Here is an 18305-nt window from a genome sequence, read left to right as displayed (position 1 = left end):
AATTTGTTCCTTGGTCAGATCGGAATAGCTTCACATTTCCGTGTTTCGCAATAAACCTGCGTAAAGCATTTATGAATGCGGTGGAAGACATCTCTTCAACAACTTCAATATCTATAGCTCTTATGGTCAAACAAGTGAATAATATTGCCCATCGTTTGCTGCATGCCTGTCTGCCTCTGGTTTTACGAGTAACCACATTCCAAGGCCCAAAAGCGTCCACTCCAACAAAGGTAAATGGAGGCGCAGGCTCTAGTCTATCTTTAGGCAAATCTGACATGAGTTGCTGAGAATGTTTGCTTCGAAGTCTTCTACACTGAACACAACGTTGAATCACAGATGCAATGAGTCGTTTTGCGCCGACAATCCAATATCCATTTGACCGCAATGAACCTTCAGTTAATTGTCTCCATTGATGCTTAACACTTTCATGGTAATGTCGCACCAAAAGTGTTGCTACATGGTGTTTTTTCGGAATAATTGCTGGATGCTTTTCAATGTTCTTGAGATCAGACTGTCTCAAACGCCCACCTACTCGAATAACACCATCTTCATCTAAGAAAGGGTTCAGTGAGATGATAGAACTACTTTTTGGCACTGGTTTTCTTTGTTCAAGGAGTCTATATTCTTCTGGGTAGGAGACTTTCTTTACATTTTTGAGTATAAGGCACTCAGTTTTGTCAAGTTGTTTCAATTTATCACTAGAACTAGCATCACAACTGCTATTAACACTGTCTTTTCAATGCATATACAACTGTAAGAACAATTTTAAGTTGGCAATAGTCCGTTTCAAACTTGCCCATGACGAAAATCGTTCGAACCTTGATGTTCCTAACATGAATGGCTTCAACTGATTTAAGTTGGTTGATACATTTGTTGCACATGTCAGAACACGAACTTCTTTGTCGGAATCTGGGTTGATAAGTGGAAAGTCACTGTTTGATGTAGTATTTTGCACACTTGAAATAGGTCCAGTCAGCCAAGGGCTTTTCGCAAGATTTGAGGCTGCAACTCCTCTTGTGGCACAATCTGCAACATTTAAATGTGATGGGACGTAACTCCACTGATCTGGGGCAGAACTCCTCCGAATTTTATCGATTCTATTACTCACATATGTGTGAAATCTTCTTGTCGCATTACAAATATAACCCAAGACTACTTTACTGTCTGAGAAGTATTTCACCGCTTCAAATTCAATCTTTATCTGTTCCAAGATAAGATTCCCAATTTCGGTTGCCAGCACGGCTGCGCATAATTCTAAGCGTGGTATCGTGTTACCACTTGTCGGAGCTAGGTTCGTTTTCCCTAGGACGAAGGATGACAAACGATGACCGTCAGGTGTGGTGACTACTAAGTAAGCCACTGCTGCTAAAGCCCGTTCTGAAGCATCACAGTATACATGTAACTCTTTCTTCTCGGCCTTCTGTAAAGCTACGGGTAAATACTGTCTAGGAATGAAAAACTTGTCCAAACCCTTTAATGAATTTTGCCAGGACTCCCAACGCTCTTGGTATAATAAAGACAATGGCTCATCCCAGTCAAAACCAGCAATAACTATGTCCCTTAAGATCAGCTTGCCTTCAATAGTTACAGGTGCCAAAAATCCAACTGGGTCAAATATGCTGTTCACCGCGCTTAAAATACCTCTACGGGTGCATGGCTGACTGTCTGAGACTACCTGGAAGACAAAGACATCAAAATTTAAATCCCATCCTACACCTAAAATCTTCTGTGTAGGTAAGTCAGCATTGTCAAGGTCTAGGTCCTTGATGTTTTTTGCAAGATCATCAGGTGGAAAGGACTTCATGACCTCAGCTGAGTTAGACGCAATCTTGTGGAAACGTAATCCGTGTTCCTGCAATGTATTTTGTGTCTTTTGAATTAATGAAACTATTTCAGTTACTGTTGCTCGAGATGTAACTGCATCGTCGACGTGAAAGTCATTCTTGACGAAGTCTTGGACATCATTGTCACTATGTTCAGTGGATTTCCTAAGACCAAATGTCGCAATGGCTGGAGACGGAGAGTTTCCAAAAACTTGGACACACATCCTGTACTCAATCATGGGGTTGTCTGGATTGTTATCTACATACCAAAAAAGCGCAGATAATCCCGGTGGTTTTCATCCACATTAAAACAGTAGAACATTTGTTCGATGTCACCAGTTGCCGCTATTGCCTCTTTTCGAAATCGCAGAAGTATCCCTAATAAGTTATTCGTGAGATCGGGTCCAGTCATCAGAACATCATTCAATGACACACCATCAAATTTGGCAGAGGCATCAAAAACTCCCCTCATTTGCTCTGGCTTTTTTGGGTTGTAAACTCCAAAAATCGGAAGAAACCAACATTCATAATTGGGTTGCAAACTTGGAGCTACTTCTGCATGTTTATTTTCAAAGATTTTCTCCATGAAGTCAACAAAATGTTATTGGGTAGCCTTTGACGAGTTTTCTTGAAAGGAAGTGGGGCTGTCCATTTTCCTGTGGGATCTTTCTTCAGTGTTGTATTCACCCAATCTAGAAAGTCTCTGTCCTCTACTGATAAGCCTGGTTTGTCATCATTTTTATGTCTCGCAAACAGTTCATTAGATGAGGTCATAGGCTTATATTGCTCTATCGGCTCAAATTTGCTTGTACACAGAGCCATGTTTGTTGGCCTTCCATCATCTAGGATGCTTATCTTGTTGACAACAACAGATTGAGGTCTATGTACTCGACCCAGACATGTTTCCCCTATAATCACCCACCCCAGAGCCAGTTTCTGGGCATAAGGAGAATCTTGAGGTCCAATTTTGTGATCCAGAACATGGTGAGCCTGAATCAAATCTCGTCCTATCAATAGCTGGATTGAGCTTTTGTTGTCCAAAGGGGGTATCTGGTCGGCTATTTCTGACAAATGTGGGAAGTAAGAGGCAATTTCCGGAGTCGGAATTTCATCTCTTTCGTTCGGAATTGTTTTGCACTCTAACACAAAAGGTATGTTGAATGTAACAGTGGCGTCAAGGCTTTCAACTACAAGATCAGACGCCATTCGTCCTTCTGTAACGTCAGTTCCATTACAGGTATTGACTGAATATTCAATAATTTCGGAATCAAGCATCAATGTGTTCATAAGTTCAGGTCTTGCCAAAGAACGATTCGACTGATCATCTACAATTGCATATGTTCTTATCTTGTTCTCTTCATTTCCTTTGCGATACACATTTGCAAGCACTATCTTGGCGCACGACTTCCCTGTGAAACCTTTTCGACCACATATTTGTGTGCATTTTACAGAGCTATTCAGTTCTCTTCTGGGCATTTCAGTGTTAACGTACTCCCCGCCATGCGTTCCATTGCTTTCAATGTGCATCACTGTATTGTGGAACGTGTTGCATTTAGAACAAACAATGTTTGCCTTACAATCTTTAGATAGATGGCCAGTTCTGAAACACTTGAAACATAGTTTGTTATCATTCAGCACCTTTTGCTTGTCGTTGAAGGATTTTGCTAAGAAACTTCTACATCTGTCAGTCGTATGACTAGTACTCTTGTGAATAACACATTCCACATTTGTGTGGTCCTTAGCCATAACATCTGTCTTTCTAGCCATCACTGTGTTTGATATCCCGGGTCTCGTTGAGGAATATTTATTACTTGGACTGCTTCTTGGAGTATTATTGAAGTTAGCGGTATCCAATGACGTTGACAAAATAAAGCTTGGGTCGTTTCTGATTTTGGCCTGCGTTTGTACAAACTTCAGAAATTCTATAAATGGTGGAAATGGCACTTTGTGCTTTAACTTATAAGTGCTTGCCACGGACACCCACCTTTCCTGGAGATTGTTTGGCAACTTTCGTACAATCGGATTTACTCCAAGACTTGAGTCAAAATAAGAGAGAGCAGCCTTAAATGTTTCATTTTCCTTCAGTGTGTTTATCTCCAACAAAATGTCACTCAACTCATACAGTCTTTCAAACTCTTTTGCATTCATCCGGGGAACTTTTTCTAATTTCTCCATAACTGCGGCAGGAACGCTTTCAATGGTCCCATATTTTTCATCTAGTCTTTCCCAAATGAGATTGACCGCCATGTTAAGGTCATGGGCACAAGAGGATTTTATGCTTACAGCATGTATTTTGGATGCCACCCCCAACCACTTGATTAAAAGGTCTATTTCTTCTGAGGGTGTGGCATCCATGTCTTCACAAGTTTTCTTAAAACTCACTTTCCAACCTTGGTATTCCTGCGGTTTGTCCGTAAATTTTGTAAGTCTTGATAATGCTAGGTCTTTTCTCAACATAAACTTAGTGATACTTTCATTCATAGTACATGTAGTTACTTCCTGCTTGCTCACATTAACTGGATTGATTGCATTAACAAGGGACACCATTGATTCTTTACATATATCACTGACATCGTCTCTACTTCAGCTTTTGTTTCTGCCGCGGCTTGTTGGGCTTTCAGAAGAATTAATGCAATTTCTATTTCTTTCTTTTCTTTAAGAGCCACTGCTTCGGCGATCATCTGTTTTTCTTCTAATGATGCTTGCTTCTTTCTTAACTCTACCTCTTTTTGGGTAAAAAGAAGTGTCGCCTGAGCCGCAGCTGCCTTTGCTTTTACACTGCTTGAATGTGATGCATTTGAAGGACAGTTGGAACGCAATGGAGAGAACAACGAAAAGTTTGCCATCATTTTGTTAATCAATTGATCTTTAAAAGGCTGAATACTTGCAAGTCTTGTATAATTCAACTCCGATAGTTCATTTAATCTCTCTGGTGATTCTGAAGTTCTTTTAGCAGAGAGAAATTCGTGAAACTCTTTATATTTTATATGTCATATGCTTGCAATTTTGAGTTGTGGTCAGTTTCTATCTGTTGCAAAGCTACCACATCTTTATTCGAAAAATCACTGTTAATGATTGTTTCAACATCATTCCACAAAACAGTCAACGTTTGATAATGTTTAATTGATTCTTGTTCAAACAGATCCATTCCTTTTTGAGTTAATGTTCGAACACGCTTGCCATCCATTAAATAGGGGTCGTAATATACCAATGTATACACAAACAATAATGCGCTATTTTATTTCAGTATGAGTAACTGTAAGTCAAATATTTTTTATTTTATTTTCAACAAAACATCTTCGCCGCCGTTTTCTGTTAATGCGTCCTTGTAGCGTCCCATGGTCTTTTTACTGTCACTGCCAAGACGAAAAACGAGTGCAGTTCAATTAACCCTTTATTCAACTGTATATTGAATGTTGTTTGTATGGTAAAAAGCTGAAAATATACAAAGAGGAAAGAAATACATTAAAACCTTATTATTAAATTCTGAACGATACAATGATAGTCAAGTAATGCATCACATTATTAAAAATAAAGGAGCGGAACGATGGGTACGAAATCAGGGTACGAAACATTATTGGCTAAAACATTTACTTATACGGATTACTTAAGACATTGCTATACTAACAAATCATAACGAGATCGTATTTCAACAAAACAGAAGTTAATTTACTTACACCGTGAGGGGGAAAAGGGTAAAGACTTTATTTTTTTTGTAAATGCGGGAAAAGACTCCGCTTCGAGTACGTAAACTTTCGATCGAAATAATGAGCCCACAAAAACTAACGACAAGAAAAAACGGTTACAACACATACGATAAGCCGGTCGATACCATGAAAGGCCACTCGATAACACCGGATCAATACGGTTTAACTACCGGTCTAACTGATTAAAGGCTTTATCAGAGACGTAGATAACATCGGAGAATGGCAGAGTATACGGGTCTGAAGATTTCTATACATATACTCAATGTGGTAATGTTATAATTGGTAAAATAGTGCATTGAATTAAGCGGTAATTAAAGAGAACAATGAACACAAACAGTCGATTAGAGCAGACCAAGAATAGATGCTCTCAATAAGAAGACAAATTTGTTCAGAGCTTAATTAAAATTTTACTACAGGTAAATGGCATTCGGATTTATCAAATTTAAACACTGCAATTTAAATAAAAAAAAACAAAAATCTAATTAAAACAACCAATTATTATTGTGTGTCGTAAGATTCTGATCGCTTCTTTATTTGAATTTATCGTATTTCAAAGGCCATTTTTAAATACCGGTAATCAGGGTTTTTTCAAACTGGAGGCGAATTAAATCGCTAAATACAACAATGCAGCTTGTGATTTATTTTAATTGACACATTACAATTCTGTGATAATACCGCATACATTCTTATTTTAATAATACATAACAGTTTCAAATCGCACAGACTGAAACGCGAAAGCGTGTTTAAGAAATGTTGATAAGCGTGTTAACTACCGTGGCAACCGACAAACCGTTGAGCGCTTATCTTGCCGAAACCCGCGACGTGCGAGAATTTGCCGATATTTGGCGAGCTGCTTATCTCTGTTATCTACGTCTCTGGCTTTATGTTAGTAAAAGTGTTATTTGATTGGTGTTTCATAAATATACGTCATATCGCCAAAGTGTTTTTCTCTTCCTGGTTGTTCTATCGAGTGATATGTACCACTGTTGTATTTTCAACAGATAAAAGACATGAAGCGGTTGACGATTTTCTGTTGTTTGAGTTTTGTCATTGTTTTCAAGGTTGGTTCATTTATAACATGGTAGAAAGTAGCGTGTATTTGCACTTGAAAAATTAAATAGGTGATTTTCATCCGCTGTGCTCGGGTAAAGTCACAGCTTCGCGGTAAGGCCGACAGCGGTAACTGGATAATTTGAAGAACCGAAAGCAAGGTAACATAAAAGATATTTTAACACAAGAACAGTGGCAAGGACATCAACGTTTGAATAATTACTTAATTATGATGTGTGAATTCACCTTGATGTGTTGTTTGGGAAGAAATATTTGTACAGTGGACCGAAAGGAGCTGGATGGAAATTTGCTTACACTTTTCAAGAAAATATTCATCAACCGGCCTTATTTGTTATGGCGTTAGAGCATGTCTAGTCTTTTCATTGGGAAAAGAGAAGATGATAATACGAATTTATCAATAAGCTACCAAACCCAATTTTTTGTTGAACATATAAAGACGAATTGACTCATAATTTGCGATATTTAAAGGGTTTGGATAAGAAAAAAAAGAAAATGTCTGAGGAATTTGGTATACACGAAGGCTTTTATGAAAACGCTAAATAGAAACAATGCAGTTAAAAAATTTTAAGTTCGCCACATGTTTAAATGAAGCGAATCCATGAATCATTAGCAAATAATGACATGTGTAATAATTAATTTTATTATACTTTTTTTGAAACCTTACACTTTTATCGGAAAAAACAACGCTTTCATCTGAGAATTGTATTCGTGTCCCTCAACAACCGGGTATATCTCATAAGGTGCGATACAAATATAACATAATTTGTCCGCATGATGCTGCCTGTCTCCAGAATCTACCTCGGGACATGTAATAAAACTTGCTTGGTGTATAAATTCTACAAATATTTCAATGCACTTTGCAAATGATAAGACAAAAAAAAAGATTATTCGTATATGTTTTACCAACTTACTTGCAGATATTTTAATCTTTAAAGCCTGCAAAAAGAATCAAGACAGAAAATTACAGCCCATTAAAACGTAAACTTGTCGAATCGAAAGTTGTATCAGAATGAAGGACGAGACAATGTTAAAATAATCAACGTCTTTAATTTGTATACTGCATTTATCAATTTAGGTTTCATGAAAAATGAAGCCGATTGATAATTTGGTAGCGATGCAACCGTTTAAACCGAAAAATTTACTTAACAATCGGTATACCAGTTTAAACTGGCTTATACAGATTAACATGAAACTTTGTTAAAATAAAATCAAAGCAATTTTTTTTATGGAATAAATTATACAAATTTCATTTTTCGATATTGTCTACTTCAAACAACATGCCAGTCAATAATGTGCAATTTCATAATTGCAATACTATTTTTTTATTTGTGCTCAATGGGGAATCGGGGCCATTAATGGCAATTGAAAAGGATACTTAACTCGCGATAAAGATCAGAAAAGAACTGAAACATACTTGTTGAAAAGTATGCATTAAACAAAGCTATATTGCTTATTCGATATTTTATTTACTTGTCTTGTAGACTTATAGCCCGCCAAAATTAAATGTTTCGAAATATCAATTGCATTGAGATAAGATTAATTTGTTTAAATCTTATCTAGTGTGCGGCGGCGAATTCACCATATAAGAATTTAAAAGGTTTTTGGTAATGTTCGACATGAACGATGCCACCAACACGGTCTGGCACAAGTTTTAATTAACAAGGCAAATATTGAAACTATTTTCATTTCAAAACAACACCTTACGTCGACCTGTAATAGACAATTTAAACGGAAAAACACACACACACAAACACAATAATTACAAATATTGCTGTTAGCAACATGACGCGAACATAAGTGGTCCCAGAAAAAAATTAGAATATCAATTTGTAGTTTTCTCACCCATATGATATCACATAAGATAATTACATACAAAAAGTCTAATATACCTTCGCACATCGATACAAGTAAATGTGTTAGTAATAAAACACGAATATGCTTTGTCCACTTATGTAACCGAGATCATAAATTACTTTTTTTAAAGAGATTTAATGTACGTTGAATGTTCATCGGCCATTTGTTGAGTATCCTGTTTCACGCCTACAGTATTTTTATATTTAATTAAAAGTCTTATGGCTTTTTAATCGATAGTGAAAGTAGCATTATAAATTACTGAAAGTTGGGTATGATAAACTTCACAAAAATAACGCTAAGAATTACCAAATACTTCTTCAAGTATTCAAAGTGTTAACTTTGATCAGTGTTACTTCAAAATGCTTTCATTGTTTCCATAACTAAAACGATAAAACAATGTCAAATGTACTCAAAACACGAAAGCTTTACCTTATCTTCACTTACTTTTAACTTAACCATATTTTTGTCCGGGTTAGAATATTTATTCATACTTCCACTCAGAGATAATCGCAGATAAAGAATAAATATGTTATAATTAATTGATACATAAAACTGACATAGTTAGCTTGATTAATCTTATTTTATCGAAATCTTCGTTTATTCTACAAGAAAAACATTAAATGTGCTTTACAAATCATAACAATTTGGATGTTTCATTAAAATATTCTAGAATACCATTAGATATCAAAATCAACACATAACTTTGTAAAATATAGAAATACTTTTAAACAAAGGTCGGGAACTGGGCAACTGGTTCAAATTTGTTTTAGTTTTAAACATGACGCTTGTTAAAATATCTTATGTAGTACCTTATTGTTCTTTTTTCAAGTTTTCCGGTAACCGCTTTAGGTATTACCGACCAACTAAGGCTGGCACAAGGGATGGTTTTGGGCTGTTTTGATGAATTGAAAACGAAATTGACATACCAAGAAAGACTCTCTAAAATGGCTCTATATTTGGGCTGATGTATGCAAGTTGTATGGACATTGTTTACAGTTATTATGTCGTCTGTATTTTTTAAATATTTGCATCGCTGTTCTTAACGAAGAAAACAACATCAATGATATGAATATAGTATCGAGATACCTATGGCAGTAGCGGAGATACCAATGGTGTGACAGAAGTCGACATTTATTACCATGTATAAATAAACGAAATAAGTCAATCAAAAAAGCGAATCAGTTACAAGCTTAATTAGAATTTCCTGGAAGAGTTCATTAAAATATCGGACGATATGAAATGGCTCGGAGCTTAACCGAAACGAATAATACTATGAACAAAGTGCGTTACGTTACGGTTAATACCCGAACGGGTAATGGATATACCAGAATGTATTGACTTTTGTTTGGGTAAGAGTCATTGTTTGGTTAGTTTCACACTTATGTATTTGCACTTAAAGAAGCCTACTGATTTTCATACGTATGGTACAAACCCTTTTCTGTCAATCTCTATACATTCCGTTGTGTTTTTAATTCAGCTGTAATATATATTTTTTCGCAATCTTGGTACAATTCAATGAATAATAGCAACTCATTTATAACATACACAATATTTAAATGCACCTTTGAATATGAAACTTATCTTTATTATTTTCCAGATAAAATGCAAATTTGTCTTTGAAAATTACGATTATCGTCTCTCAAATTAGCCATTAAAACAGGCAGACATAATAATATAGAAAAATCTCAGCGCTTATGCACAAAATGTTATGTAAGAGATATTGAAGACGAATGACATTTTATCATGACATGCCACTTCACTGCGAACATAATTTATCGAAGCGAACTATTATAAAAGACCAAGTTTGTTTAAATTTGTTTAATTAATCGGTACTTTAAACATAGAACAAGTAAAAACCCGAGAAAGTCAATATGTGGAGCCTTAATGCAGCCTTCATCTAACTAATCCTGGATATAGTTGTTCAAATATTAACTATTAATGTCTCTTCATCTAATAGTTTTTTGATTATCAACTCGTCTTGTATAACGTTTTAATAACTGTACTATAACTATAGTATTCATGCTTCATTTTGGTCTGTTTACAATCTTGTTAAATAAATGTTATTCAGCATCTGGCTATGCTAATACAATATTGAAGTTATTTATTTTGTAATTTGTAAACACATTTTTTTCGTACAATTACAGATTTAACTTTCACATGTACAGTTTTATATTATAATAACTCATGTAGAGCCTTAGCGCATGTTCCAATTTAACTAATTCTGGATAATGTTGTTCAAATATTAACTGTTTAACCTTTCTTCATCGGATAATGTATTTTTTTTACATTAATTCATCTTTTATAACGTTTTAATAACTATACTATGTTAATGGTTGTATTCATACAGTTTATATATAGTATATATAATGCAAGTTAATAATTATGTTCATTTGTATTCATCATCGGCATGCGTTTGTCTATGAAAACACTTATATTATAATTGATTATTTTAAAAATTTTTTTTATCATTGGCGTCGCACTGAAGTGCGGCGACCAGTATGTAATACGTTTTTTTTCGGTTATGGGAGGAGAAGTTATTTTACGGATCAATGTATATATTTTTGTTGTCAGAATATCTTGCATAGTGGTGATTTTGTGTGTAAATTAGTGTAAATAAGTACTGCATTTGTGCCTATTACATTTACTACAACATGTATTGCCAATAATGCAAAGCTAATTGTTTTAATTAATAACTGATCACAGGGACTGGGTAATAATAAAAGATCACAGGGACTGGGCAAATACGCGAACCGGTGAAACTTTCCGGTTTTGTATAGAAACAAAACTTCTTTGTTCCACTATCATAGCAACCACCTAGTTACTAATAAGGCCACAACAAATTGATTAAATGTTCGATGGATTTCCCGCACCAAAAAATCTTTAAACGAAATAAAAATATTTTTATTTTTATTTTGCGCCCTCAGCAACAATTTGTGCTCCGCACATATTCGTTCAATAATTTAGTTAAATTTAGCCTACGTATTTTACGATATAGACTGTTATAACGCTTTTCGATATCGATTGGTTTATGGTAAGAGGTTACAATACACTAAATGATCGCTTCATGTAGGGCTGTACTCTCTAAAAAAATATCATAGTTGACAAGAAGGCATGTTTTACACTTTTTACCATTATTCGGGTGTTATCTTGCGGAGATAATGGTAGGACATGAATAGGTGTTCACTACTGAATCCCTGAAATATGATACACGTGAAGACTATAGTAAACCATTGCACTAGCAAAGGTTACATTCCACTAAGAAACGGCCGAAAAAAAAGTTGCAAAAACAGTCGATTTTGATATGTGTCAAGTTCTTTCTTGCATTGTACATGACATATCTTTTTTATTGCATAAATCGATTCCGCTTAGAATGGCCTTTAAGAAAAGGTATGGTTATGGGGGTCTCTATGTGCAAAATGTTGCATTTATTTTCGCTCAAAGTTGTCGCTTTTACATTGAATTATATAGGGAAACTATTTAGTGTATTATGACCTAAACGCAAAACCAGGCCTAGTCACAAAGGAGCTGTATTTACAGAAAATCATCATTTTTTTAGTGGGATATGACGCGTTTTGGAAAATTTCACGGAATAAATGCGTTTGTTTCACGAATTTAAGGAGCATCGTGAGTTTTTAAGAAGAAAGTACGTTTTCAGAGGAAAATAAGAAAAAAAACGTACAAAAACTCGTCTTGAGCATCTCAAATCGCAACAATTTGTGCTGAAAGAGCTCATGAACACGTTTTAATAGTTGTTTACTTCTTTTTCTACATAGCTTGTAACAATATACTAGTATTTTGACCGATTGTAATTATTTAGGGTAATCGTTTTACGCCTGAACGCCCGTTATAAATCAAAGCTCCGAACGCGAAAGCCACATGGCTTATCAGGCGTTATAATAAACTGCATTTCAAGCATTTCTACGTGAAAGATCGGTCTGAAAAGTTGCATGCACATCGAAAATAGGTTTATAAGTATCGAGAAGTGCTTATTTTTCGCGATGTTAACCGTAAACGTTGTCTTATAGGTTACAATACACTAAATGATCGCTTCATGTAGGGGCTGTACTCTCTAAAAAATATCATAGTTGACAGGAAGGCATGTTTTACACTTTTTACCATTATTCGGGTGTTATCTTGCGGAGATAATGGTAGGGCATGAATAGGTGTTCACTACTGAATCCCTAAAATATGATACACGTGAAGACTATAGTAAACCATTGCACTAGAAAAGGTTACATTCCACTAAGAAACGGCCGAAAAAAAAGTTGCAAAAACAGTCGATTATGATTTGTGTCAAGTTCTTTCTTGCATTGTACATGACATATCTTTTTTATTGCATAAATCGATTCCGCTTAGAATGGTCTTTAAGAAAAGGTATGGTTATGGGGGTCTCTATGTGCAAAATGTTGCATTTATTTTCGCTCAAAGTTGTCGCTTTTACATTGAATTATATAGGGAAACTATTAAGTGTATTATGACCAAAAGAATGGCGGCGTCCGTCTGGGTCGGCGATCCGTCTGGGTCGGCGAAAGATGTTAATGGAAACGTATTTTTTTTTTGCGCCAGCTGCAATCAATCATCGCATTACTGATGATTTCCGTGCTTTGTTCCTCGCAGCAGCATCGGGATGCGAAATATCACCAGAATGCGTCAATGCGGTAATACATGGCATGGCATTTCTCTTTGTACTTTCATCTTCCTGAAAGTAAGTTTCTAATGGCACTTGATTGAAGCTTCTCAAAGTTTTTTTTGAAAAAATAGTGGAAATAAAAGTAGAACAAGTTTTATGTTTAATGAATTTTACACGAACATCATGTCGGTAAAAAGGGAATTTTTGTAAGCTTTATAAAAGACACTAGATTTTTGCTGTTGAAATAGTGAGAATTATGATGACTGTCAATTTTGTGAAAAAGGTCCATAACATTTCACTTTCTTGCAGGAGGAATTTTTTAAGAACATCAAGACATGCCAGTCGTATATCCGTGTTGATCAGTTAGAAGATGCACCTGGCCTGTATGTTCGGACCTGCAACTCTGAGGTGGAAACAGCTTATTACTCAGCCAAGTGTTGGCATTACCTACCGCCAGTGTGCATCCACTGTGGAACTACTGACAGTTTGTTAGATGACAACGATGCCTATGTTGCAAATTTGTTTTCAAAATATTCCATAGTCAAACCAATTTGTGTTTCTTGTCGACATTCTGGAAAAGAGGCAAAAACTTGGGGCGCCAAGAAGTTTGTTAAAAAGCAAAAAGTCAAGTGAACTCATTCTGTCCGTCAACCATTCCTACTTTTTTTTGGTTTGAAAATGACACCAAAAGCAAAATTATGTTCATATGATGTATTTATGTTGACATGTTGTGAGTGAAAATGAAAAATCATGGATTGGATTAAACAGCAAATGCTTTAACTTTAAAAATATAAGTGTTTAGTCTTTACCAGTTTTACTTCTATTTCTACAGATTTTATTTGTTTTGCCTCAAGATTTATGCCGATTCTAGTCATTGGTGATTGCATTTTTCTTGAAACAGTATGTTGTTTTTTTATTCCCGGCCATAGGCGGAGGGATATTGTTTTGGCGTTGTCCGTCTTTCCGTCCTTCCGTCCGGCACTTTTGTGTCCAGAGCCATATCTTGGAAGTGCTTTGACGGATTTCATTGAAACTTGGTATGAGTATATATATATAAGAGGATGATGCACATAGCGTTGTCCATCCGTCTAGAATACTTTTGTGTCCATAAGTATATTTGCGGGGGTTATCAATTCAACAAATTTGCTTGTTTAAATTGATTTGTTGATTAAAAAATTGTTCCCTCTTATTGTTGTACTACTATTGTTATTAATATATATAATAGTACTAGTCATTATACTAGAATGTATACTAGTCTTTCTTGCACTCAAGTTAGATCAATATATGTGCTATGATAAAACATAGAATCAAATTATATAAACAATATTCGTGTTTTTTATTTTTCGCTTTTCGCTCGCCAGCGATTAAAAAAAATGGAATAAAAATAAGTTTATTTTTATTTCGCTCGCTCGCTCAATTTCTGGTTGGCTAATATCCGTAGAACACTTCATCAATATGTTGTGGCCTAAAGGCGCTATAGAGCGCGAAGCGCGACACGTATTATTTATTGTAATAATGAGTCTTGATAAAGACACAGCACCCCAGTCTCATTACTATCAAGTCCTCCTACAGGTTTTTTTAAGAACCACATATAGAAGGCCGCAGGCCTGACCTGTATCTTGCCAGTGGTATGGACCCTTTGGTATGGACCTTTAACCCCGCTCACTATCCAGCGTTTTAACTTCCGGGTTTACATTTAAACCGACTATTAATAGCTTATACTAATATCTTAGTTAGAAGGTGATTTTTCAAGCGGTTCCGTAGTGTAGTGGTTACATGCTCGCTTCACATGTGAGAGGCCCAAGGTTTGAGCCCCAGGAGAATCAAATTATTTTATTTGTGTTATATGTTAACTTTTTGTTTTGATGTAGACATTTTAGTTTAAATAAATATGCTGTTTTATTGTAACCATTTTTTGTTTTTATTATGCCCATGAAATATATGTGTGAGAGGGGGGTGGGGTCGAAAACACATTAAAACTTTTACAGTGTTTTCATATCAATGAGTACTCAACCCCTATTTTAAATGAGCAACGTAAGAATAAGTTCAGAATCATCTCCCCTTGAAGTTGAGAAAAATATGAAATTACGCTTACAAGATGAAGCAGATTTTTTAAAACCTACACAGTTCTGTTCCATTAATGAAAACTGCACACGGATGCCAGTAAAAAAAGGAAACCAATGTAAATAAAATGAACTATGAAATATTTGGGGGTTACAACACAAAATCATAGATAATGGTTATTTGGGGGTTATTACACAACATCATAGATAACGGCTATTTGGGAGTAATAACACAAAATCATAGATAATGGTTATACCAGTATCCTTTTCTATTTTGTTTAAAATAATCGGCCAATATATTAATATTTACAGTAGAAAAAAAATCGTTCCATGTAACTTCTTTGAGTGCCTTTTACACTGAAATTCCCGACGCCCTTTGATGATTTGCATCAATACTTATCTTGTTTTAACATTGTAATGATTAAATTCGCTTATTTATGTATGATAATTTTTACGTTACAAATCTGATACTTTGCAATACGTATGTTTACTCACGTTGCCATAATGATATGTATAACAATTTGTAAATTACAAAAAAAACTGTAAAGTTAATGTCAATAAGACATTCTGTCCGTCTGCCTGCCGGTCATGCGACGTGGTTACAGTTTGATGAATTGGCAAACAAAATTGTCATAGATTCAAAACAGAATGTAAACTTTATATTCAAGAAAGCAAAATGACACTACTGACTATGAACAATATTTGAAATGTTCGTGTTTTGATAATCGTCAATCGAAATAGGAAATATAACACAGCGTTCTTTAATAATATTATATATAGAGAATAACTGGTTACTGGCCCATCGTTTTGTAATATATCAGGCGAGGCTTAGAATAACATAACGGCGAGGCTTGCCGAGCCGTTATTTTATTCGTGCCGAGCCTGATATATTACAAAACGATGGGACAGTAACCTGTTTTTCTGTTTATCAAACCAAATTTTCCTAAAAATCTGCAAAACAATCCATTTTTCACATTTAAAATGTACGCTGATTTTGCTGATCCGGCTTTTACACGTTGACATACATGTAGCCACGGCGTTCGAAAAGACGACACGAATAATCGCTTATTTTAAACATAGCATAGAGAAAAAAAGTTGTTTGCACTACGAATGGGAAGAGTACATCCGCTTTAATTATAAACGTCTTGAATTGGAGATCATAAATGGACTGCAGCGACAAATTTAATCGAAGAACACACTTCACAGAATAGTTTGGAGACGCCATTTTGGAGATGTTTATTGAAGATGACATTTTGATTGTGGTGTCAATATTGACATAAGCGTGTAAAATCGTTTGTTTAAATTGTTGAGGATAAGCATACAATTATTATTATTTTCGATTTTCTGTGCAACACTTGCGAGTACAATGTCTATATCGATATTTAAGATGTATTGTCCCACTGATGACGTCATTTAACTTATGTAGTGCGGGCTGTGGTTATTTTTAAAAATAAACTTTTTTGTGATTTATGACTTTAAACTAGATTAAAAATCTGTACGTTCTTGGTATCAAAATGTTTGTTTTGTTGAATCATGTTGATAGACATTGTTGACTTCATTGCAAATCCCACGTAACTCCAAACACTTCCTGTTCACCATGATATAAAAAAATATATCAGGCAACGTTTTATCAGGCAGATATCAATGCGGTGGTATGACTATATATTAATATAGTTATAAATACACATATACGCACGTTAATAAAAAATAATATCGTAGAAAATATATTTCTAAAAAGATGTTCTAGATCAACAGAAGCATTTTACAAAAATGACAACATACAACACAAACGCTGCATTTATATAGATCCGCTGAACATTTTATTTGCAGGTATCAAACTGTGAAAGGGGCTGCTTTTTTGACCTGCTCGATTTATCCAGGTTAGACACGTGCTCTGACGAAAATGGACATACTCTGCTGGAGTTGTCTGTCCGACAGGCCAGGCACAGTACTATCTGTACATACCGACGATGTGAGATACTCTGCCACATTGAGTGCAAGAATGGGAACTGGGTTGATTTAGATGGAACTACGGAAGAAACAAAACTTGATGAAAATTGTGAGTAAATGTTGTTGTTTATTTCGCCATAAACACGTATTTGCAATTGTATTGTTTAGCCGCATCGTCTTATATGTATTTAATAAAGTATAAACGGTTTAAATGTCGTGTTAAACGTCATTTATTTGAGTGTGTTTATTTCGAAGTTTATGATGTCCTTTCCGCGCTTGAGGATGTATAATGTTCGGACCCGTCAAATATTGGCTGATTTATTTAACATGAGTGCTCTCTTTGTTCTGATGCGTTGAAGCGTTTGAGGTATGCTAACAGGCCGACCTTATTAGGCTTTAGGCGTTAAACAATATACTTTTGTAAACCGAATATCAAAAGAAAAAACGTCTCGCAGTCAGGTGTGTTTTTCCTAAGGGAAAAAAATGCCCGGTTATGTGATGTTGCTAGAAGAAATAGATAAGATATTTAATACAGAAATTTCTTATTCTTACATTATTTCCTTAGAAACTTTTTTTCGAAGATTATTTTCTAAGCATTTTTCTAAGACCAATTTGTCTAACACCATTTTTAGTGTAAATTTTTCTTATAAAATAAAACAATTATGTAATTGGTAAAAGCTTTATAACGTTTACAAAACGTTTTATGTTCAGCTGCAGTGCATGAAAGATTGCGTGGCGCAGGTGTAACGCATCCGCTTACGAATACACGGGTTCGAATTCAGGCGTCGTCAGTTTTTTTATTCAACTTTTTTTCTTTCTATATAAATTAATTAATTTTATTTACACATTAGAGATTTGTAAGCAATCCTATCGAGTGACATTTGAAAAAAATGCGACAATCTGTTAACAATTCCCTTAAAAATGTGGATGGAAACGAGATTTTGATTAAATAATCGTAGCTTCACAACTTGTTTCATATATGCCGTCATTCCAATAAATATGATCCTAACATTTTTTGTTAGCTTTGTGCATACTCAGTTATGTGTTTTTAACAGATTGAATCTCGTCGTATTTGATATTGAGATAACATTTTTTTTTATGTATTTATTAATGGGGTATGTTACTTTAAATACTTTTAACTGATACATAGTTGTCTTGTTTCTTGCAGAAGACTGTCGAGTTTTTTAGGGCTGTAAAATCGTTAACC

General features: G+C 35.0%; 1 protein-coding gene across 1 annotated transcript in view; it reads left to right on the top strand.

Moving 5' to 3' along the window:
* The first annotated feature begins 6459 nt into the window (after positions 1–6459).
* Positions 6460–18305, top strand: part of LOC127846425 (uncharacterized) — a 105258-nt gene continuing 93412 nt past the window's right edge. Inside the window, exons 1-2 of the mRNA XM_052377650.1 lie at positions 6460–6591; positions 16979–17207. Of these exons, the coding sequence (XP_052233610.1) occupies positions 6541–6591; positions 16979–17207 (280 nt within the window). The 5' untranslated portion in view covers positions 6460–6540. The remainder of the gene's footprint in view (positions 6592–16978; positions 17208–18305) is intronic.

Source organism: Dreissena polymorpha, chromosome 9 (genome assembly GCF_020536995.1).
Source record: "Dreissena polymorpha isolate Duluth1 chromosome 9, UMN_Dpol_1.0, whole genome shotgun sequence".
Taxonomy (NCBI): domain Eukaryota; kingdom Metazoa; phylum Mollusca; class Bivalvia; order Myida; family Dreissenidae; genus Dreissena; species Dreissena polymorpha.
The sequence above is the reverse complement of the archived record's forward strand: the minus strand, read 5'-3'. Positions and strand labels throughout refer to the sequence as shown.